Genomic DNA, 25841 nt, shown 5'->3' with positions numbered 1-25841 from the left:
AACTAAGAAATACGACTTGAACAAATAAAGGAAGGACCAAACACATATAAAACACGTTTCACTTACACTTTCCTCGACAAAGGAGCGCAAAGGGTTAATTTGAGCATCTTTATTCGAGAACAGGTGGCACGAGCGAAAACGGGAGTAGCGGTATTACAGCGTGTTCGAATGGAGCGATAAGCCGACAATGAGTCAACGTTGATCAGAACGTTTCCTCGGTGACTGCATACGCCTTCCTCGGATTGTTAAGTACACGATAACCGCAGGACTGTTAACTATATACCGTTATCGTCTTAACAACGTTCACGTGGAGGCGCGCTGGTATGACGATCAGCTAGGTTGAGCATGCCAACGAGAACGCTCGAATAGGAATATTCCTCGCGCAAGAATTCGAATAATGATATATTATTGCGAGCGATTCATTATAATCGGCGAAATTATCTTCCTCGGGAATAGACGAAATACTCGGAATATCTATTCGGAGAATCTACTTCGTACGAATCCGAATATCTCTGGCCCAATCGTTTCATGTACATAGATATAATTGTTCGACTGATTCCCAGAGGATAGTGTTGTCAAAGCAACAATGTAAACAGTTCCGGCGAGTTAAAGCGCAGCAAATCAAAACGGTTAGTGAGAATCTCTGAAGATCCTGCTATATTTTTAAACGCATAAATGTGTGCACTGTGTGTCGTAGCAGTTCACGATGTGCACAAGAGTGATTTATGTATGTCTACAATGTCTACATAGTGAGGCGGTACAAGGACGTATGATTCAAGTGTTTGCCAATATGCAGAAACGAACAGGTGCGGAATTCTGAATTTATTTTTACAAAGTTATAGGAAGATGAACCGAATTGAACAGTGTCGATACGTTACCGTCAACTTATTAAAATGATCAAAAGAAAAAATCAATTTTGACGAAAAGCTGAAATTGAGATTTGATACGTTGCCATCAACTTATTAAAATGATCAAAAGAAGAAACAAATTTTGATGGGGTTCTTGAGCAGCTTGTAATTGACGCAGTACACTTTAATTCTACTGATGATCATTGTTATCGCTCATTAAAGATGATGCAGAAGTTATTTAGCAGAATGAACTCTCTTTTTTTCACAATCGATAAAATTTCTTCTTCCGCGAGTTTTCTCATTAATAAATCGATCGAATTACACGTGTTTTAGTTTATCCGCTCGATTTCGTTTTTATTGGCGTTGTACACATATACATATGTATGTATATAGCGGTCGTTCCATCGAACGATGAAAGAAAAGGAAGAAGAGAGGGGAAACGATAGGAGATGAGACTTGTGATTGGTTCCAAATGAATTTCCAACTATCCAATTCAGTTCCGATTTCCACGCGCGATATGCACTCGACTATTCATAATTACTCGATAGTTAGCGGCTACAGGGGGTCCAAGTTTACGGCTTCGCAACTCGCCGGTAATTGGATTGTCTGCCGACTGACCGAACGCTTCCATAATTCTTTGCACGCCGTACAGGACCGAAACACCGATTCTCCGATGCTCCCGTGTATATTCATCCGTGCACGTACCCTTTTTACCTTCTCCATCAATGCTAGATATTTATCTTCTCGAGAAAAAGGAATTGCGCCTGTTCCCATCGTACTTTAATGTCGCTCTGATTTTATAGATTTATTGATTTCTCTCTGAAATTATAAGGACTGTCTTAAACCCTTGCTGTATCATTCTCCTTATGGTTACAGTGATTAAAACAAAAGTAGAAGAGAAAAGAAGCTTTATATATTCTCTGTATGGCTACATTTATTTTAATGCTTGAATATTGATTACTAAATCAATAGTTAACAAACGAAAAAAATTTCATTTCACTTAAAAGGAAAGGCGTAACATTCATACTTGTTAGACTTTGTCTGAAATCAATGGGTTAAGTAATGTACCGGAGTTCGTAATATAAGGATCGAGAATTTTGCAGAAAAACCTGCCAAGATAACCCACGTTGAAAGATTCGCGAAATTAGTACGCCGTGTTATTATTTGGCTATCTCATTTGAACGTAACCGGTCGTTTCGGAGGTGTTACGCTGTCTCGTCTGGTTCGAATCGAAGCGTTAATATGAGAAGTTCCGCGTGAAAAGTTCCGAGGGATTAAATTGAAAGTTTCCGCGTCTTATTAACATCTCGTTAGAAGGGAAGAGGAACAACGTTTCAGAGACATTTTCAGCTCCATTTCTGTGAAATACCCACCTCATCTCGCAGAGCAATATAAATAGTTTGCAGCGTGTTCTGCATATTGTGCAATTGAACATTTATTTCGCCGTACAAACCCTGTTACTTGAGTGGTGACATAAATTGTGCAATATCGCGATAAATCGGTTTATTTTATTATTATTGGTTTCATCGTTGTCCCGGAGTAATTGCATATAAAACCTCTTTATGCGATTCCATAAATGTGAAACTACGGGAACGATTAACAGTGAAGCGAAGAAATTTCCTGTTCGTTTTGTAATCCCTGTATCTTTTTAATCCTCGTGAATAAATTTAGCAGTAGAGTTTTGTGCGAAATAAAAATCCTTCTTCATATCCTGCTGGTCTAGTGGTAATATTTAAGGTGTTTCTTAATTCTCGCAAATTATAAGGAATTTATTACGTTCATGTAATATTTTCTGCAGCATCCAGTACATTAAACTGCTTAATCGCGTACATCAAACAGTAACACATATGTATAAAGGATTCAATATTATCGCAGACAGTTACGTGGTGCTTTTACGTAACACACGCTGCATTGAATTTATTATATATATACGTGCACATATACGTTCTCGCAGGTCCACTTAAATTGCCATTCAATCGCCAACTAGTGTGCGGCACTAAGCAACTCGTGTTCAACTGATATGCGAACGATGCTTCATTTGTATGCAATTTGTACTTTTACACTTAATAAACCAACTGCCGTTCATTTCAGCACGCATTCATCGTTTCGAAGAAATTAATTCTGGCATTGACAGGCGGCACACGATTTTCAGCAGAAATATGCTTTTATACAAAATACTAAACGTTATTATATGTATTTCTACATATTCATACGTATGCATATTCAAGATGTATGATGCAATTGAATGCGTCGTCTTAATGCTTCGTCACTCGGAAAATATATAGAGGCGATACACTATTCAATTTTATACATATTTGGATACGGTGTCTTTTAAAAATCAAAGATTAATAATCGCACGGTCCCTAACAATTTTCCTCAGTTTCAGAATTATTCATTTTGACGTTCGCGTTTTTACAGCTTCCGTCTGCAAAAATGAAGCTGCCCCTCCCTATTTCGTTGTCTATCGCGCGGACGTTTATCGATTTTTGAAAAGTGTTCAATGCACCAGCAACATCGACTTAAATGCAAGTTGCACGTACGTAGTTTCAAGCCAGAACAAAAGTTCAATCCTGACATGGTCTTTCTTGCAATACGTCGCAACTTATCTGGGACACGAAGCACCACTATTTCGCAGATGTAAGTATCTCATGTTCCGTTGAGTACAGAATATTGTTCCCCCTCTCAGCTTATAGAATTATCAATCCAATTGTCGGTGACGTGTCGAGACTTGTAAACCTTTTTTCCCAAGGAAGTACGGGTGAGATTTATTCGAGCAACGGCTGCAAATCCTTTTTAAAGAAGCACGCCTTTATAGTTCTTCATAGTTCTATCAAAATTTTCATCTAATATCGTACAATTTCGAGAAATACTATGCTAAACTCACGGCTCCAATTAAAAGATCGCATGATCGTTTGACGTCCACAATGGAAGCACATCTTTGTTACATTAATTAATCTCTGTCCATTCTTCGTGTCACATTTTTACTGCTTACAAGGAAGTTGCACGTTCTGCATATTAATTTATTATTTGCGAACGACGCGAATGATTTATAGTGCCGCCTATAGTTGTAAAGAGAAGAATTTTTTCTTTCAGTTTTTTGGTATTTTTACTAACGGTAAAGGAGAAACTGACAATAAGTTAGTTGAACGCCTTTTCATGTAACCAGCGGTCTCCAAAAAAATTTCCACGAAAAATATATATAAAATTTATATTATATTATAAACTAGCTGTACCCGGCCACGCGTTGCTGTGGCACAGTCTTTCTTTTTTTTAAAGCAAAACTATCAACATTTTCGAGTTTATATCGTTTTTTGCATGACCCTTAGATCGCGTCGGAAAAAAAGTGTCACATACGAAAGTTGTAGTGAATTAAATTTCCAATCGCCAAGGTGGTCTCAGATTTTTCCTAAAACCTACCGTTCAAAAGCTACAGCTGTTTAAAAAGTCGATAAACCAAAAAGTTTAAGAAAAACGCACACTTTTTGTGGTATAACTCCTAAATTATGCAACCTACAGAATCGGATCAGTGGCCATTTGAAAGAACTCGGCGAGCTGAATCCAATGAACACCTCAAATTGAATATTGGTGCTACCAGTCAAATGTTATAAGCAGAATCGTGCCCGAAAGAGGGCGAAAAAGTCGTCTCTGGTCACTAATGACGTCACAACTTTTGAACGATTGGACTTTTTCGAATGCGGATTGTCCTAAAACTTTCCCGAAGAAACGCTGCGTTTAATGGCTCAAGCCCCAGCTTTCTACGTTCAGCCGTTTCGGAGATCTTAGATTATGAACAAACATTTACATTTTTATTTATACATATAGATAAAAGATTCTATTTCAAAAGATATAGTAATATTAACAGTTCTCTGAATCTCGATTGACAATTGTTTAAACTACAATTAATGTTATCGGCACACTGGTTCGATCAATTGGAAAATAAGCAAATTTGCAAAAATATCACATGAAAAATTCAACGTGTTTCGGTCTCAATTCAGACCATTTTCAAGAATAGAAAATTTCCGTAATTGTGTCTGTAAGAATTAATCAAAGACACATTTTACGTATATATTTAGTAATATTGACACGTTTTAAAAACGGTGAGTTTATATTTATTTGTAGATGTGAGGCATAAACATGAATTTTTGACTAAAAAATTTTGGCGTCTCCCCTGGCAATACATCATCCGCGCCTACTAGGTCGGAAACCGCAGCATGTTATCGTAATTTGCGGCTTATAGATTAGATCGAGGACGTACGACACTAACGCTTATCATAGTGAAACCTTCTACGTGGAAAACTGTCTGGGACACCAGTTTCAAGTGATTTCGGTCGACGATTGCAACGACAACTTCGACTAGAACGATAGCAAACAGAAACCCTGCTACTTCTACAACTGTCGAAGTGTCAGAAGCATTTCTCTGTAGGCTTCGACTAATTTCTTCAAACAATGATTGCAAACCAGCTTCGAGAATCTTATTTCATAACGCACTAACGAATTCTAACCGAATAAAACCACTCCTAGCTTGTGTCCTATGAAAATGTTGTACTTCATGCGAGAGTACGTGGTACCATAAAAGCTTGACGTAGTTACATGAACACCCTGTGTAGTCTGTCAAACTAACATACATTATCATCTATCTTATTCGCAGTGAGCGAGATTCACCTACAGTTTACCTAACCATTAAGATTGGATCTCTGTGTAAATAAAACGCACTAATCATGCTTAAGCATCTGTGTGCGTGATGTCCCTTTACGAACATTAACGAATGTCTCGAGTACGATAAAACGAAAGCAAACATTTGTTGTACACATGGTTCGTATCGTTTTAAAGATCTGCTTCTCTTGCTCCGAACGGGTTTCGAAATACTCGGCCTCTAAATACGATTTTCACCACTCTTGATTTTTAAAATTTCGATTTATACAACTATGGCTACAAAACACACTTTCATCCTGATTTGTATAGCATGACTCACAAAAGTTGAAATTTGCATAAAGATCCGCAGTGTAGTTGCAACGTAAAGTTCGAAATAGCCGAATTTTGAAGTGTCGATTTCGCCCCCTTAACCCTTATGTAGTCAACCAAAATGTATAGGCTATTTAAAACCTTTTGTAATTAACATATTTGCACAGATTCTCATTTGAAGACTATACATTAATATAGTGGCGAGCAAAGAATGGACATTCAAAGAAATTTTGTAATATTTCTAGAGGAACATTAACAAGTTGAAAGAAATGCAGTAAATAGTTACTCGGTTGGCTACACAAGGGTTAAAACAAAATTTCACAACTTTCTGAAGTGTGATGTGGTATGCGTACAGTATAAATGATTGGCTAAAATGTATATTGTGTTTCGCAAGACCATACGGAACCGTAAAGAAACGTACGGCAGAGTTGGGCAAAAATCGACTAATAAAAACTTACAATTAGTTAGTTAAAACTTTTTGATTAGTTAGTCATAACTACATGGCACTAGTTAGTCACAGCTCTAAGTAATCGTTAGTTATTGCTTATTAGTTATGATTAATCATTAGTTAGTTTAAATGTTCAGTCATCAATCTTTAGCCATCAGTCACTATTGTGCGATTAACATACATTAGTATGTATACTTAAACTATATTGGAATTTGCAGTGACCAAACGTGTCATAATCTGTATTTTATATGTTTATAAACTAATAGGATATTTTTGTTATTATTATGTATTATTTTAACTTACAACCACTTTTAGTCATTAGTCATAGTGAAATTCTGATTGCGCATTTAGTAATTAGTTACGCCATTATAGTCAGTATTCAATATCCATCCTTAATAGTCATTACTCATAGTCACGCTCAAGTATTTACTTAGTCATTAATTATTAGTCACTTTTGTAGAGCTTATGAAGTTATTAGTCAATAATCATAATTGTGACTAGCGTTTGCCCAACTCTGACGTACGGTGTCGTATCGTTTCGGCGCCAACTGTATTTGGAGGCTGATGGCTCGCGTTTGCTCGCGCGTACAGGTGCATTGTGCACGAACGCTGTCTTCGCCGGGGCAGTTTCGTTCTAGGTTTCTCTCGCCAACCCCCCGGCGACGGTCGTGTACATGTACTGTACCGGTACACGAAGCGCAGCCACGGATTATGGCCAACTCGTATTATTTTCCTGTCGAGAACAGCCCGGTCGAGCCGTTGACGTAGTGGCGTTCGGCTTGCCTTGAGTGGCAGTGGCAGCGCACAATATGCGGCCATTAGGTATGCTGGCCGCGTCGCGGTACTACCGCCTTCAAGTAATTTAAATGAAAAAAGGGGGTACACCCCCGACAGTTTTCCTGCCTGCCATATTCCCCCCCCCACTCCAACGATCATCATCGCATCCGTTTTTCCCCGTCCTTTGGGTCAAATCTATAATACGTCGCCACTCTCTTTTTCTCTCTCTCTCTTTCTCTCTTTCCCACTCTCCCTCTTTAGAGGAGGGTCACAGTTTACAACGCAATGATCAGCCGTGTTATCAACGATTTACCTTACGATCATGGTTATTCTCGAGACACACGATAGTCATCATTGTCACCACACGAGGTTGGAACGATAAGATACTCTTCGTCGTTTAGACAGCTTAACCTGTCACCTGTCCAATCATTTCACATTTGCTTTATTTCAATCTCGTTACCCTGTTTTTAAAAGCGGCCGACAGGTATTGCGGCACAGTCCATTACGCGGGAGCACCGACGACGTCTCCCGAAAATGTTTCAGAGTTTTCAGATGAGGTAATTTATTCGGTTCTAAATAAAGAAAGTAATAGTGGCACGCTCTATTCCAGCTCTAGAAACGTGACTTTCGTCTCGGATTTTGATGAAATTATAATATGTTGTCAAGGTAATCACATTCGAAACAAGTTCTTTTTTTAACAAGTTTTTTTTATTGTTTTAGTTTTTTAGATATTCGCAGAAAAAATTTTTGAAGTTTGAGTTAGGTCCGGGTTGGTTCATATGAAAAATATAACTGAACTTTTTATTACATGAAAAGCCGTACGAGAATACATTCTAATTGAATTGTAAAAATGTATTCAACGCAAAATATTTACCTTTATGTAGTTTAATCTTATTGGGAAAAAATAAAAACCGCAGTAAAATTCTTGTATTCTACAAGCGAATTCTGCCCTTTTTAATTGACGGACACGTGTCTTACAAGGGAAGGGCCCCAAGTGTCCGACTTCGATTTTGATAATTTTTTGTGAGATTATGATATATGGATCCATAATTATGTATGCAAAATATTAGGTATAGTTACTCAATAGTTTTAAAGATATAAACAGTTAAAGTTCCATACCTTTCCATTAGCCGTGTAAGAAGGTTGCCTGATTCACAGGTAGGAAACTTTAATTGTTTATATCTTTAAAACTATTAAGTAACTACACCTAATATTTTGCATACATAATTAGGGATCCATATACCATCATCTCACAAAAATTATCAAAATCGAAGTCGGACACACTTGTGGTCCTTCCCTTGTTAGGGCGGGGTGGGACGGAGCCTTCCCCCCTGCAAACCTGTATCAGGTCTCACCAAAATTCGTTTATGCGGTTACGCCATTCTGAGATCGAAAAAAAATAGATTCTTTCTCGTTTTAATTTGGACTTCAGGAAATAATTGAAGCCGTGGCAGATACAACAGCTCCCAAAAATAGCGAAGTTACAGTGCTTAGAAGTTCGTGCGGTAGTCGCCGCGGCCGTTTCCGAGCAGGTAGGTCGCGTTTCCCAGTCGCACTTTTCCTTCTTTTGCGTTTTTCTTGAAACTACATTTTTGCAACTGGTGTAATAAATATTTGATACAATTCTAATAACATTATCTATCATGTAGCATAGGATTTTTTTTATATGACATCCCAATTGTTTCTAACAATCGTTTAAAGTTTGACTTCTTTGATAAAAATTTGGGTTACCGTGGGATCGTCAACAACTCATTTCACCGACACTGTTAACATCGACACGTTTTGACCGACATTAACTTTCGTCGACACTACTTTTTCATCGACATGGTTAAATCGTCGACAAATGTCTTCATCGACACGGTCAAATCGTCGACATATGTTTTCATCGACAGTCCGTGTTTAGCGACAGGTTTGACTTCATTCGTTTCCACTGACACCAAATTCGTATTTGCCAATGTAGACTAATCGTTGTTATTATCATTGTTATGTTCTCGATCATTGCTTGTATAATAAATAATGAAGAGAATTACAAAGCATTGTTATTTAGATCAAAGTTTTTATTGCTACTTTATTAATCAGAATTTCTTCAAATAAACAAACTTTATTAATAGGTACACACATTTAATTTCAAACATAATTGTGTAAATACATATAAAAAAATTGAATAAACAGAATTAATGCTATGATTATACACATATAGACTACAAAACATAACAAAATTGTACAATAATTACAAGTAACGAAATTAAAGCGATATGAACAATGAACTCAAACCTGTCGTTAAACACGGACTGTCGATGAAAACATATGTCGACGATTTCATCAAGTCGATGAGAACATAGTGTCGGTCAAGTCATGTCGATGCGAACATAGTGTCGGTCAAATCATGTCGATGAAAACATAGTGTCGACGAAAATTAATGTCAGTCAAATCGTGTCGATGAAAACAGTGTTGGTGAAATGAGCTGTCGACGATCCCAGGGTAACCCAAAAATTTAATGTTCAATTTTCACTTTCCTCGCATTTGTACAAAAATGATTTCTCTTTGAAATCCCTATGCTACATGATAGATATTTTATCAATGAACAATAAACTCATGAGTTTTTTAGTTTTGGATAATCGTAGGCATCACAATTTGTTACACCGTCTGCGCGCATCCTGACGGAGAAGTATGTATTGCAGGACAACGGATAACTCGGCCATTTTTAAATATTTTTCTGTAAAATTTACACAATATGTTCTTTAATGTATGCCCTTACCATATATAATAATAAAATAATTGTGACATTCCTAGAAAATTTCGTAGAAAATAATTCGTAAACTTTGATGTAATTTCGGCCGCCTCAGGGTGGCGTAACCCCTTATGGCGGAGTTCGCTATAATCGAACTGACAGTTTTTTCTAAATATGTATCTGAGAAACTAAAATAGATCGCCTATTATTTGTACAGGGAAAAGTTGTTCAGAACGTCCAAAGATTTATAACATTTACAATTTCATAAAAAACCGTGAGGAAGAGACGTTTAGACAAGTTTACCTAGTTCGGAGTTGCTCGTAACGCAGAAATGCATCTCTTGTACGAGAATAAAGCGGATTTTAGTAGACAGGTTGTGATTTGAAGATTGAAATTCAGAGCAATGAAGCAAACACTAGCCACGTTCCCGTCGTTGTACATACATATGTAATTTCATCGGAAAAGTCGGTAGATAGCGGAGCAAAGGCACGTACACAATGAACGGAGCGACCGAGCGTGACACGTAACCGCGTGGGGAAAACGCAAACATCCATTTATGTTTGCCATGGATGCGTAAACACATGTGCGCAGATCGAGACAGAACAAAACAAATACATAAAGGATTCTCGCTAAGGTCGTCGCATAGAAAAGAGAGAAGCGACACGAACAGGCTCGACGCGGTGAATAAACTAATTAATGATCGAACGACGCGACGTCGGAAGCACATAGTACTAATTAGTCACGTATCTTCTATTCACGACATAATTGAACTCCTGCTAGAAAGTTCGTTCAGTTCGCTGATTCTCCGCAGTTGCGCGATAAATAAACATTCGAACGGGTTCATTGAAAAGAAGAAATTCGATAAGCTCGTGCATGGAAATTGTAAAATAAAACGGCAAGAGCGTTGTGTACCAACGTAAGCAGATACAGATATTTAATCGTTCATCATTTAAATTCCATTAGTGGAACGAACGAAATTACACATATTATGAACGTGTAATGAAACTTGTAGTACGGTGTTTTTTTTTCAGTAGTTAGCGATAAAAAATCTCTCCGATCCAGGAACGATAGCACGCGAGAGTTAGGTCAGGAAGAGCGCGGTCAGTGACACACCGTCCAACAGTTTTCGCTGTTAATGGTTTAACGCTAAACCTGCCACTGCCGGTTTTATATTTTTCATCTGGCAATTAATATTAAATCTCTGTATCCGAGCACATACTGCAGTAAAAATTGCGAAAAATCTAAATAAATAAAGCCGTGTCATTTTTGCAAGCTAAAACATTTGAATCGCTTTTGAAACATCGCCTGCTTTGAAATTTGAAAAAGTGTCCGGTGACTTATGGACGGGAGTGTACGCACGCACACAGAGGACCTGTTCAACAAATTTTAATTCCCTCTATGCGTTCCACAAAAGTGATTGTTCCAGCGAACGATATCGAAGTCAGTTTAGCTCGTAAATTGTTAAATCGACAAATTCGATAACAGATATTGCAAACGGTGTTACACCATAATTCTTAAACGCGATGATATGATCGAATACGCAAGTCCCACACCACCTACCATCTACTTACTCGTTAGCTATCAATTTAATCGTTTAATTCTAAATGAGTGTTGATTGATGCAGCGCACGGTGCAATTGCAACTATCTTGTCGGGGAACATGAGCATCGCGCACATTTTGCTGGTAATTGCGTCGCGGCTACAAGGATGCATACATCAGAAACTTGTAAGTGTCTGGTATTAAGAGAAATGGTGTAACCGGCGCGAATCCAAGGTAAGTTTCAGTAACACGGCAATAAGTTCTCGTGGCACTTCCGTCCGCGGTATATCATCGAGGGATCGCACAATAAACATGGTCATAGTCGACTATAATGCGCGTATATTTTAAAAGGTCAAACAGACCACGCTATGACCCGCTACCCGTAAATATCTTCGAATATGCAACGGATAAAAAATATTTATGCCGGTACGTAGTGCGTCGTGCACTCCGTCTAAATTAGAATTTGCAAGGATTAATAATGGCGGTACGTTGTTCCTTCCAAGTAATTGTTCATTTACTTTTGCTCGCTAAACATCATTTTTCAAAGTAAATTCATTGTTTCTCATTTCATCCATGTTCAGAAAATAGAGAATTTTATACAATTCTGTATTCGTTTTTGATCTACATAAAGGCTGTTCCCATTAAAAATAAGATTTCATTTCATTCCACTTTCTACAAATTTTTGTTTTTCTACGAAAATTGGAAAATGCATGAACATCCGCGGTGATCAATATGATAAATTGTTGCAATGAACATTTGAAATGTCAAATCACTTTTTTCTTGAATAATTAATACGTGACCAGAAGTACTCTTTACCATATTTAAAATTCCTATTGTTTTTGCGGTCTCCGCATTATGAGTTTCAGTGGTGACTGCATGCCGTTCCGTGAATCACCCATGAATATCAAACATAAACGATTCAAACACATTGCTCCCCAACCTAGCAATTTTACAGTTGAGTAAAATGCAGTGTTGGTTAAACGTGTTGCGCAACGTCCCTCTGTTTTGCAGCTTAATTTATTCTCGGTAAACGAGGTAGGCATTAAATGTTTTTATCTATTCAAGTACAGTGTAATATTATCTTCGCACAGGTAAAAATTCTCTTGAAATATTTATTGCGAAGGAATAGAAGATGCAACGAGAGGACCTAGATCTCACAAAAGAAATCATTTATCGTAAGCGTGTGCTCCTCGTCAGTCAAGTTCTAACTCTCTCAATTCAGACACCGACTACTTTGCATCACAGCAAAACACGCGATGAATCAATCAGATTATTCTAAGTGTAAAAATAAACTGGAGACTGTACATAGAGCGAAATCTTTTTCTGCGACGCTTCGTTAACGCGATAATCGACCACGAAAGGTCGTCAGATACGCTAGTTGCGTTCAAGTGCGAAACTTATCGCTGAAGCTATTCACGGAGTTTCCATGAATTCGGTGTCAGCATTTTTCTCATTTTCTGCGACAGATTCGCTTTTGCCCACGTCGGAGACACGAGTTTATTAGCGAACAACGTTACGTAACAAATAAGAAACTCCGAAATTTGTTCTTCTCCCTTGCTGTTTCTCGGGACTAGCTTCGTGAAAATGGCCCTTCCGTTAAATTCTGCACAGATGTGAACCGAAGCCCATCGCAAATGTTGTTTCGCAACGTGATTGCATCCGCCTGGACGGCACAGCGCGCTGTGCAGCCAACCTTGTTCTGCAACACTGCCGGGAACATCAACGTGTTCCATCGGCTCCATTTTGAAATATGCATTGATAGCAATTTCCTTCGGCCTGCGGCTATGCTTCACGACGATACTCTAATCGCGTGATCGGTGAATCCTTGAATTAACTATCCGATAGCGGACTTTTTTGCTAAGTGCGCTAGCGACGCTTGGGACTATTTGCAGCTTTTACGGCTGTTACTGAAGCTGACTTGAAGCTCCGAGTTCAAAAACTTCGAAGGTGATGAGTAGACGGCGGATCTTTATGCAAAATAAAAATTGTCCGCATCGATTGCAAGAATCAGAAGCTAAATCGAATGATATTTCTTCCCTTAATGATTTTAACACATTACCGACCGGTGATTATTGCATAATTTTGAAAAATCTATGGTACATGGCTAAACACTTTTTAATGGAATATTCAATAGCAACAGCAATTTTCATTGTGAACTAACAGGTCACCCTCAATAACGTCATCTAATAGTTTCATTTAAGATTGTAATGTAACAGAAAATTTCTATGCCTTCTTTTGGTACAACACAATTATTGAAAATTCTGTTAATAGCCTTTCGATAGGTAAAGTGTTAATAGAGTAGATGACTCATCATATATTGACATCTTTAATTTTGAATTTCATCTACTCAATTTTCTTGTCGATCCGAATGAAGTGACTGTCTAGATTAATTGGCAGAAACTGTCTTAATGACACAGTGCTGAACTCGAAACTCGGGCAACGTAATCTACGCGTGTTAAAAATTCGAGCTCGGTGAACGAGTCAAGTCGTTACGTGCTATCAACACTTGCTACGTGTAACAGTTACTTCATAGTAATATATTTTCGCAACTTCACACTTCTCTTTATCACTGACGTTCGTCAGTAGGTCATGAAAGTGTGCATGCGCATGAAATTTTTCAAATATAATTTTATCGATCGTTGACTGGCATCTTTATGGAATATCACGACCAATTAAAGTGAAATTGTTAGTCAACGAAACCGATTAAGAAATTTACATGAATTTATGGACAGCGGCTTTTTACTTGGACTAAACATTCTCTGCATTGGTTGCAACAGACAAGAAAATTGACTCCATTCTTTTTTTAGTAATTATTTCGTTCTAGATCGTTTGGTTTTCAATAAGCATAACGGTGTACACAGATGAATATTAAAATGACGGAACAGTATCCATAAATTCTTGTGATATACCTTATCCTTGTGCAGAGCTGTCAACAGAATCATTTGGAAGACACGTAAGAATTTTTTGCACACCAAGCGTATTATCAAGACTGCATGCAATTTAAATATGTTCGACATACGTTCTTTCGAATGCTGGTCTCTGCAGTTCCGGCTTGCAGACATTATGCCAATATTAATTAGCCAAGCCCACGTTCCAAATGAACTTCACGATGAATATATCTCCTGCTCTCTCTCATTTTGTCCCTCCCACGTATTCTCTCCCCTCCTCACTTGTACAGAATCGAACTACTTGAAATGTATCAACCTGGAATTTTTAGTATCGCGATACGGGCAGCACAAATTCAACATTCGTTAAGTCGTTTCCCACACGTTGCAACATGTTGCAGTTCTAACGAAATGACGGATATTGTTTAATAAATACGGCAGTAATCGTGAAAATAACGCTGATTTAATGCGAAACGGTTTATGAGAACCACGTGCCGAATGATATTAGCAAAATAAATTCGCGTAACCGACGCAATTCTTCCAAGAACTTTAAAAATTAATTTTTATAGGTGCAGTGCTCTTCTCGAGTAATTAGTTGCTGATCTCGAAAGAGTGTTTAACTCCCGACGCATGTAAAATCCGAAACACATGTAAATACCAGTAGTTCATACATCGATTACGTATTCCATGATAATTATACGATAGAAAAACTAAACTTGCGATTGATCAGCATGTTTGCTTAGTATTAATAACAAACGCGATCCGACGATGGAAGTTTACATTGATTTTCTGTTTGATTTAGTTCGGTATTGATTCGGACGCGATTAAAAACGCTGGCCGAATATTGTAGAATCAGAATTTGCTAATTAGGTACTACGGGGAGAGCATAACTTTGTTATTGCTCCGAAGAACTTGCAGCTTTAATTTGCACGGAGCATTAGGGCGAGCACACGAATTATACCGCAGTGGAAATAAAGCAGACATATGCCAATTGGCAATTTTCCCGCTTACTTAGCGCAGACAACGGGAGAGGGTGTACTTGTGGGGTACAACCATCTCGTATACAACTTTCCGCATAAAACTGCATAAAACAACGGGGAGCCAGCATCTCCTGATTTGCGAAGTTTTATGGTAAGATGACTCCGTTCTGGCACGAAAATACTCGCTACAGGGAAAAGTTAAACCCGCTTACAAATATACATATACATATACAACATATACGCCTATGTACATACTGTGCTATATGTATACTGAAATGCGAGATTAATGGGCTTGACGCGCAGTAAATTGAAAGGTTATCAGAGAGGATCCATCTACAATAAATATTCACTCACTATAGTTCCTACCTTTCAACCCTTGGACGGTAGACATTTGTAACTGTTGTATTGCCGGCCATAGCTAAATGCATTCAGAGAGATTCTAATTTATCAATTTTCTTTTATACGTTTTCGAATTCATTTCATTGAAATTTAAGTAAATCTTCAATTTTTCACAAATACACCTACAATTTCTTAACACATAATAACTAGACTGCGGATCTTTATGCATGTATGCATTTATAAAAATTTTCAAAAAATGCTGGAGTATTAAATTCGACGGAATTTAGTACGATTTTTATTAATTTTCAATCTACAAATGCGATTACCAATGAGAATAGGATTTTATCTAATCACAACATAAAAATGAATTGCAAAGAAAAAAAAATAGAAAATTTTCAATCTACATATGCCATTACCAATGAGAATAGGATTTTATCTAATCATAACATAAAAAAGAATTGCAAAGAAAAAAAATAGAAAATTTTCAATCTACAAATGCCATTACCAATGAGAATAGGATTTTATCGAATCATAACATAAAAATGAATTGCAAAGAAAAGAAAAGAATTGCTTTTTTCAATTTTTTTTACAAAAAATTTGCTGTAATCACGTTAAAGCTCTCTCGAAATCGTGCTATAGATGATAACAGCATTTTCGATCGGACTGCTAATAACAGACATCAGGATTTGTGGTTCACCCTGTATAACTCCGGGTCAACAAGGACCCAATACCCGCCATCCGAGATATTCTGTTCAAGAAAACTGCTTCTGCTATTTTTAGAGCTAATATCAATTGAAACGACCGCAACACAATTTCTATTTTTAGAAGAACTGTAAATACGTTCGGAAGATCTGGTCTGACGCTTATGCTAATACGATCGTTTTGGTGAATCACACGTTTTCATCTAAACAGTGTGGACTGTTCTACAGGGTGATTCGATAAGAGCGCAAGATTCGAATTTCGCGGTTGCTTTGTACTTTGATATACGTATTGTATAATAAACACTTTGACGAAAATAGATTCTATGCAATTATAATAACAATGTGTAGGCGCAATCTACAACAGCAGAAAAATTGAGATCATTGCAAAATAAAAATGTACTACATATTTCGAACGTGTTAAAATGATTCAAGAATTTAAATATGTATCCGATTGATGTTCACACTATTCTGCTGAAAACCAGGCGACCAACAACAAAATAATCAATGCGGAAATCCGTAGAATTTTATTTGTCAAACAGGTGCTGTGTAAAACATACTCTATCCCGTCGTCCAAAATGGTTATCTCGATTTAAAAATCCCGCGCGCAATGAACGTAACACTTCGACCACCCTATACTCTAATACCCCATTTCTAATAGATTCCGCCCCCGCGCGTGATCCGTGTACGCATGCTCATCTGGGATCAGCTTAATGCTCGGTTGTCACGCGACAGGATCACGAATATGGCGTTAATAATTCGAGAGAAGTTCCAGCGAGCGATTCAGGATGTTTGTTCTTTGAGAACAAAGCCGTAGGAAGTGGCTTAGAGCGTACAAATGATTACGAGCGATCGCGAGAAAGGAGACTTCGGGAAGGAAGAGTCTCGTAAAAATTTCTTTATGCATTTTCGAGGAATTTCTTTCGCTGTGCATGCACTGTTTTAGTCGCAGAATGGAAAAATGACGGAGGGTAGAATGCAAAAATCGTGCTCACCGGGGAAACTGTGTGCGCACGCGACGAAGCACGCCGCGACGAGCAGAACGCCACCAAAGGTCTTCATTCTGTAGTTTGGTGCGTCGGTAGTTTGTTGTAGGTGGCGGCTGTGCGGAAAATACTCGGCAAAGTTTCTTCGGCGAAGACTCGTTTACAACTGACGGGCTCGGCCTCTGCGAACGGGACTGTCACAGTGCACGCGAGGGGATCAAGGTCACTCACAGAACCAGCTCACTGAAACTAGCCGACACTTTGCGCCACGACTTTTGTCTCGTGCCACTCTATATATGTTCGCTCGTCCCAGCGTTCGGCCAATCGCAACCGACTCTCTCAGGTGTTTGACCCACGTGACCGTTCGGCGCGCAGCTTGACTCACGCCGTGATTTTTCTCAGTACACCTAACCTCTTATTCTACGCGATCCTTGTTCCCGACAAACTATACACGAACGTGGTTTCTTGCGAACATCATCCCGCCGACGGGTTCCATGCCAAATTGTACATCGTGCCGGTCGATAACGATAATGCTAGCGTGTTCCACACGTTCTTCTCCGAACTGCTAATGCGAGGTCTTGCCCCGATGACTACCTGCACAGTACCTGGTAGTGATGCACATTTATACGTACGTGTAATCTGATTGATTATTTGTTCATCGCGCGGTCTTTGCATAATGCGAAACAGAAAAATTGTAGTCTGTAAATATTGGGTTGGAAAGAAGGATCGTAGCGTTTTCAAATTATGGAAGATAAAATTAAGGTATTTATTCATATGTTTATTCAATAACACGAGAAGCTACTACATACATATCTCGAAAATGGCAGAAAGTAATAGAACAGAATGGAAGATATGTTATTGAATAAATCTATGAATAAATATCTGAATTTTAGAACTTTCGTTCCAACCCAAAATATTGGGCAACCTAATAAAGTTGTCCCAAAAGTTTCTTTCGGAATGTGTTCTTTTAATGTTGCTAAATAAATACAATAATGCGATAATCTTTATGTTAATGTCCGTAGTACTTCTTAACATGAATTTGCATTATGTGTATGAATCGAAAACCAACTTTTGGGATAACCTAATATTTATTTAGCAATATATGATATTAAAGGAACACATTCCGAAAAAAACTTGGGACAACCTGATACATATACATATGTATAGTCGTTATTTGACGGCGGAGCTTTATGCGAAATAAAAGGTATCTACCTGAATTGCAACGAACCGGAGTATAGGTTGAAAGTAATTTTCAGTAAAATAATTTTTTACTGTCTTCAATTACACACCTATTCATTTTTGTCATAAATGCTTAAAATCCGCTGCCTAGTCACAATAGATGTCCAACCTACCCATATTAAGTTCCACGTGTAACATAGGAGTGGGGTGGACGTTTATTATGATTTATAATTTTACATGAAACAATGGTCTTGATATTTTACTGCATTGTTATCGTTATTGCAAGAAAAGGTAATTATCTAATCTTTCTGCTCGTAAGATAAAATTTTGCTAGTCCATGTAAATGTTTATCCATGTTTGGAAATGTTATTGTCCTGGCATAAATAGTGCTAATTTACAGTTGCATGATATTCCAATTTCATGCCGTCAAACAATGATTAATCGTAGAAATATATTCTGTAAACATAAAATGATAAATGTTACGTTGATATGGTATTAGAAAGATAAGAAATAATATACTGCCATTATCCACACAACATGGGAGCAGTGATGTTAATTTAATGTGTTTGCACAGGCTGACTCACTAATTGAGATCGCCATAGGCGGTGTTTGCCACCTTCAACGGTGGCTAACTTAAAAGGAAACGGTTTCGGGAAAAATAAACGCGCATAAACAGCGTTTATTAGATACATATTTGGACAAATAAGGTACAAGAAGGGTGTAAACAAATTTGCAACTATTGATGTTAAACATGATTCTTATTAAGAATTTTAGTAACTACGTTTAGTAACAGAACAATACCGATTTCCCGGAACAGTACGACACAAAAGTCTACTGACTGTATTCCGGAATGCCATTTTGTTGTAACTAAGCTTTGCATAAATTGCCTTTGTTGAAGGTTACTTGTCACCAGGTACGATACTGAAAAGTCAGTCTTGTATCGTTCTAGAACACTTACTAATGATATCGCATAATCAAAGCACGTCGCTGATCGCCGTATAATGAACCGTGTAATTAGTTTTCCTGCTTCCGGCATAAAATGTTTTTGTCCCCGTTAAGATACTCGTCGCCGCTCTTAAGCCCCAAGAAAATGTATATAAAGAACACGTGTTACGTCACGTTTCACTACAGTCTAGGTTTACACAATGTGTCGCGTTGTTATGTTCGAACCTTCCAAATAAAATTTCGTTCGGAACGTTCGATCGTTCTATTACTTAATGTAATCTATCGTTCATTAATTTTTCTGTTATACACGGATTAAAATAGACACAAAGTTCCTGTTGGGTGCAATTTTGAAAAAGTGATTCGTTTTTGGAAGGTGTACGAATACTTTGTACACCCACTGTATACGTTTGCAAATTGATTTTGATAAAATTGATGGTCGCGTATGAACGACGCATTAATATTGGATTCATACATAAATGTATGCCATATTTCATAGTATGTATAGATTATAATCATTTCAAATATAGGTTGTTTTCGAATAAGTGAGGGAGAAATAGAACGGTGCTTCTTCATGATAAAAGGAGAGTAAAATATGAAATTGCGGTTTCCCCTTTGTTTTCAAGTTATTCTCGATCAAGATCCGCATTAAGCCGTCTCTCGGTGCATCATTCTATGCGTATTTCCTGGCCTGATTTGCGTTAATACCACTTAAATTTTCTCTATTGATGAATTTAGCCTAGAATTTTTATTGATGTATGAACCCTGCAATTTCAAACAATTTTATGACTCACTGCAGTTTCGTTTAATGTACTTAATATATTTCGTATATACATTATCTACACACACACACACACACACACACAAAGCAACGTACACGGGTCACACAGTGTGCGTTAATAGATCATGCAATCACGCAACACAAGTGGAAAGTTTCATTAACGTAACGCGCAAGCGCATAGTGTTGCGTACATCTTGCAGCGAATTTTCGAGATGCCTGCACTTACCAGAAGATGACGGATGACACTGTGCAAATGTCCATCATATCGAGCGTAATCTCGTTAGTCAGAGAATAGATAGGATGATCGTTGCAAAGAGTATAACGATTGGTATATTGTAACATTACTCGATGAAATTCATATGTACGTGTTATGTATGAATCATTCTCGTAATCTTGCAATTATTTTCAGGCAAAGAGGAAACAAGACAGAGATCGTACTTAGGTGTCGAGGAAGCAAAATTGATTTTCGAAAAGTGGAGGCGCAGGCGCCAGGTTCCGAAATAGTTTGCGACGATGCAAAAACGATCCATCCTCTCTATGGAACACGTTCCGCGACAGCTTGTTGGGACTGTGAAATTTAACCATAAAATAAATCGAACGATCATCAGTTGCCATAGATATATCGCGGAGAGGACTAGGCGCACGCGTTAATTCGGTGTATCGTAAACAACGTGGCTTCCGCTCAAATGTACGGGGGATTTCCGGTGTTTTATCGAACACCATAAAGCTGTGCAGATAGTACGTTCATATCACAATTCCGTCGGGCAAATAACTTCACCGTGTATGATGCCTTTCCAACGTTGACATACTTTTCCTTTTTACATCGGACAATAACCTCGTCGAGGATCAACATTTATCTACTAATTCGATCAGGTCATTGTTATCTTGACATTATAGAAGGTCTACAGAATGCTCATATTGAAAAATCTTTCAGCCATCATCTGTTTGTTGACATTGGCTGATGTTACGTCACACGAGATACAGTATCACGATATATATCGGTTAAAAATGAATGTTGGTTTTTCACTACGTGCAAATGTGGTTATATCAGTCAATGGTGCAATGACTGCATATATGCTGCGATCAGAATGGTACCCGCACCCGGCGCGACATGCGACGCACGTGTTGAGTCATCGCGACTGAAGAAGATAACGTAATTACTTCGTTCATGGAACCACCTATATGTATATACATTTTCTTTAGACGCCCGTTGTCTACTTCGAAACGCTGACGTGTCTTCGAGATCAGCATTAGAATCGCTCGCTTTGCTCGCGGAAAATATACGACGGCGCATTACCTTGACTTCCGTGAATGCAACTTGTTATGTTCTATTTTACGATTCACAGTCTTCGATAATAATGGGTATGTGCGCGTAACTACAAAAGTGGTCCAAGTCGAAATTTAAAAGAAATGAGTTTGTCTGTAAATTTATCGAAACAAGAAATGCATGACTTACGCCGCTTTCATAATTATGGTTACAAATAATAATTTTGATAGAATTCAACCGAGTATTATTTAATTTCTCGCATTCACGTGCAGCTTTACAATTGAAACCGTGGCAGTATTTTTGTTCGCGAAGACGCATCTCGATATTTTTATCAGCGTGTCCGTCTGCAACGTGTTCTTCCCAGATTAGCCAGGCATTAAGTTTGATCGTTCGTTAATAAATCGCTTAAAACGATAATGTTCGAAGAACACGGCCAAGCATTGTCCGTATGAGCGGTTTGTCAATTGTTCAGTGACAAATGCTAAAATACACGAGCAAATACATGGTGCGTGTTACGGGTGCAACGCGAAAATCGTTTCGTATCGTTTGATTGATTTTCTGTATTTACGATATGGACTGAATGCGTGTAGCCGCGTCGCTATGAGTACGTGTTTCCCTGAACGATCTACTATTTGGCTTGGTAAACATAATGCGTGGACAGTCCTTCGCGCTACCGCGATCTCCCTCTCTCTCTCTCTCTTTTGTCCCACGAGTTATTTATGCTTGTCTGTAATAAATGACAGACGTAACACGTCACCGATTCGCGTTTATTCATCTGCGCACGTTAATTTGGAAAGGTGTTTTCCGGTTTCCATTCACGCGACCGATGACAATGCCTTGTTCTATAATCACCTGGCCAGCGCGGATCGGTGAATGATGTTTGCGCCACTTGTTCATTACCTTTCGCGAATAATTCATCGACATTCTCTGTTCCTTTGTCATTCCTGAAACGATAAAAGATTCGAGGAAAGACTGTCTCGGATAGACATGCGGAGAAATGTTCATTTTTGGAAGTGTGCTCTAAATATGGGCTACTTTATAGTCTAACTGGTAAAGTAAAATCGTTGCGTAGCGTAGAAAGACTTTGCCGAGAAGAAAGAACACAATGTGCTTCGAAAGTAGATGGTGTAAGCTTTAAAATGAGACCAGAGACTGAATATTCTACGCGACGTTTCTCCTCGAAGTTACAACACTTTGAACATGGGCGATTCTTGAACAAAAATATGGTGATCCTTTAATTTTGCACGCCAGTGTGAATTCCAACCATAGACATATAGAGATAGACTGCGCCGTCTTATGGGCGAGTTGAAGCCCACAATGGCGGCGCGCGGTACAAAGAGTGAGAGAGAGAGCATTAGCCGGGGTCCATAGCGCTCTCTTTCTATATGATGTGTCGACACATCAATTAGAAAGAGAGCGCTATGGACCCCGGCTAATGCTCTCTCTCTCTCGCACGCCGCCATTGTGGACTTCAGCGCTTCGTTCAGGCCGCGCAGTCTATCTCTATATGTCTATGATTCCAACAAGCCTGTCAATTTTATGAAATAAAGGACGTCAGAAATGATTTATATATCTATTTGCAATTTACACTTGGTTATAATTAGACTGCGGATGTGATGCATTTATAACAAAAATGTGTGGGCGAAATTTCAAACAGTAAAAAGATTAAAAGAATTTATGAACATCTATGAGAGTTGTTTTTAACTTACTAAAATGGTGAAAGCAAGAAAGGAAAAATACATGTATATTTGTAATTCGGGCTGACAATTGATGAAGACAATTTTAATTTTGGTATGAAGATCCGCAGTCTAGTTACAACGTATTTGACATTTAATCTGTTAAATGCCGATAGTTAGCATTGGCATTAGTTACGCGAGACAAAAACAGGAAATTATAACAGTTCGCATAGATCGATGGATTTGAAGAAGAGTCGACGTCAGAAATGGTGTTAAGGTCGAACGATCGAGAAGTGGAACAAATGAAAGATTTAATCGAAGAAAAAGAATGATCGATGATAAATATATTGTTCGTCGAACGAAGACGCTAAGAAAAATGAGAAACGATCTTCGACACGGTTCGCTTAGGGTTGTGCGAAAGTAAAAATGAATTTTGGCATAAAAAGCGAAGATGTCAGCCGTCACCTAGTGACCCTACCGTGTCTAGCAGTGCCAGGCACGGCTTATAGATTGCCTGGCGTGCCCCGTGGAGTTGCTATACTTCGGGAACGGTGTTCCACCTGTGCGCCACGTTCCGTCGGTCTGTAGGGGTTTGAAGGGCTATATCAAGGGAGTCGATCACGGTTAGCCGCGCAGCGAAGTGCTCCAGGTCCACTTGATAGTGTCGAAAAAATGGGAAAACTCTGGTTGTCGAGGATACCTGAAAACACTCGGCGGAGATCGCACTCGGGCGTCGGTTGATAACAGATAGAGGAAGAGAGAGAGAGATAAAGACTAGTCTCATTTCGTTTCGTAGAGAAGAGTGGACACAAAAACGGGACGAGACAAAACGGTTCGAGGACGTGGAACAGGTTAGAGAGGGATGTCTGAATGGGTGGTGTCTGCTCCTTTCGAGGACGTGATAGCCAGGTGAACGCTGGCTCGATCCTTGACCGTGTGATCAGTCAAGCAAGCAACGAGGACCAATGTCTGCTGTACCGACTGGCCAATTACAAGAAGAGCGGGGAACTGATCGAGGCTTACAACCAAGGCGGCCAACCTGAAGTCGAAAAGTTGATCAGGGAGCAATTCGGCGTGCTGATGTACGCGAATGGGAAGGGCCAGGCGATCAACCGTGCCGAGTATCTGCGCTGGAAATTTCGGGATATCGAGCAGGTAGTGCTGCCGATAGAAGCTTCCCTGTCCAGGTTCGATCCTCTGGCTCAATGGAACGATCACGATGCCTGCTGGCAAATGCAGTACAGGGGATCTCTAGGAGAAACCCTCCTACACGTTCTGATTATATGCGACACGAGAGTACACACGCGAATAGCCAGGATCCTGCTCAAGTGCTTCCCTCAATTGGCGATTGATGTCGTCGAAGGCGAGGAATACCTCGGCGCCAGTGCCCTCCATCTTGCCATCGCCTACAACAACAACGAGCTCGTGCAAGATCTCGTTGAAGCTGGTGCGATTATTTCACAAAGAGCCATCGGCAGCTTCTTCTTACCCAGGGATCAGCAAAGAATGCATCCTGCGAAGAATACGGATTACGAGGGATTAGCATATTTAGGGGAGTACCCACTTGCCTGGGCGGCCTGCTGCGCGAATGAAAGTGTTTATAATCTGTTGCTCGATTCCGGCGCCGATCCTGATGAACAGGATTCGTTCGGGAACATGATTCTTCATATGGTTGTCGTTGGCGATAAATTGGTACGTAGCGGTTCTCGCTCGATAGTGGGAGCAAAATAGCCTCGTTTCGTTCAACGTTAAACTTATCACAGCCAGGCTGGCAGCATCATCTTTGTTGAAGGCGAGAGTGCAACAAGCCGCACGCATTAATAGGATTTCTATTCGGTATTTCAAGGTTCTCTTTGGCCAAGATGCATATCTGATGAAATATGGTACTATCAGGTCGTTAACTATGAAACTTGACAGATGTCAAGAGGTTTGCATTTTCTTTGTCAAGTGTTATACTTAACGACTTGATAGATGCTGTTTATGGCGCAGTAGTTTCTGATCAAAATGAACACGCTCGCTCCCCTTTGACCACGTTGTTCACCTCGCGTGGCATTGTGTTTCGGGATTTATTGTTCGTTAGATATTCTGATTTCTAGCAGACGGTGAGATCGATTACAAAAGTGTGGTTGTGTTACGTAGGACATGTTTGGATATGCGCTCCGCCATCCGAAGCTTCCTGCTCGCAATGGGATTGCGAATGCAGCCGGGCTGACCCCGTTGACGCTTGCTTGCCAGCTGGGCCGTGCTGAGGTCTTTCGGGAGATGTTGGAGCTGTCTGCACGGGAATTCTGGCGCTACAGTAATATCACCTGCTCGGCGTACCCCCTCAATGCACTCGACACGCTGTTACCCGACGGCAGAACAAGTACGTCGTAATGCTAATCGAATTACACGGTTTTGAGAATCGTCAGCTGGGATTCGTCGTTCAGGAACACGCTGAAGTGGCCACTCACTTTGTGTCGTGCCTTCGTATAATTGTCAGGACTCAAGGCCGAATCGTTCTTAAGTAGCTGTCAAGTGGTTTCCACCGATGCTATATGTAATCGACCTCTTTTTATCCTAATCTACATCGATGCTCTCTAACTCTTCCCAATTTCCGTGAGAAATCATCAATTTCGAACCAGCAGTTATCAAACACAGAAGAGTTATTATTAGACTGCAGATGTTTATGCAATTCTCAATTTTTGTAGACGAATTCTAGCCTGTAGTAGTCTATGTAGATCTGAAAAGAATTATTGAAATTTTTATATTCTACCATTCCTCGAATGCATAAAGATCCGCAGTCTAGTTATTATAAGTCAAGT

The 25841-nt window shown here is 39.1% G+C and overlaps 2 protein-coding genes across 3 annotated transcripts in view; one reads left to right on the top strand and one right to left on the bottom strand.

Moving 5' to 3' along the window:
- Positions 1–17337, bottom strand: part of LOC143209970 (icarapin-like) — a 55106-nt gene extending 37769 nt beyond the window's left edge. Inside the window, exon 1 of the mRNA XM_076426340.1 lies at positions 17202–17337. Within this exon, the coding sequence (XP_076282455.1) occupies positions 17202–17268 (67 nt within the window). The 5' untranslated portion in view covers positions 17269–17337. The remainder of the gene's footprint in view (positions 1–17201) is intronic.
- A 108-nt stretch (positions 17338–17445) lies between these two features.
- Positions 17446–25841, top strand: part of Iav (transient receptor potential cation channel subfamily V iav) — a 59996-nt gene continuing 51600 nt past the window's right edge. Inside the window, exons 1-3 of one of the 2 annotated variants that reach the window (XM_076426336.1) lie at positions 17446–22587; positions 23214–24729; positions 25177–25402. In XM_076426336.1, the coding sequence (XP_076282451.1) occupies positions 23908–24729; positions 25177–25402 (1048 nt within the window). In that variant the 5' untranslated portion in view covers positions 17446–22587; positions 23214–23907. Of the gene's footprint in view, positions 22588–22883; positions 24730–25176; positions 25403–25841 lie in introns of those variants that run through there. The other variant, XM_076426337.1, reaches the window with a different exon arrangement.

The sequence above is a fragment of the Lasioglossum baleicum genome, chromosome 6, assembly GCF_051020765.1.
Source record: "Lasioglossum baleicum chromosome 6, iyLasBale1, whole genome shotgun sequence".
NCBI classification, from domain to species: Eukaryota; Metazoa; Arthropoda; class Insecta; order Hymenoptera; family Halictidae; genus Lasioglossum; species Lasioglossum baleicum.
This window is presented reverse-complemented; position numbering and strand designations above follow the sequence as displayed.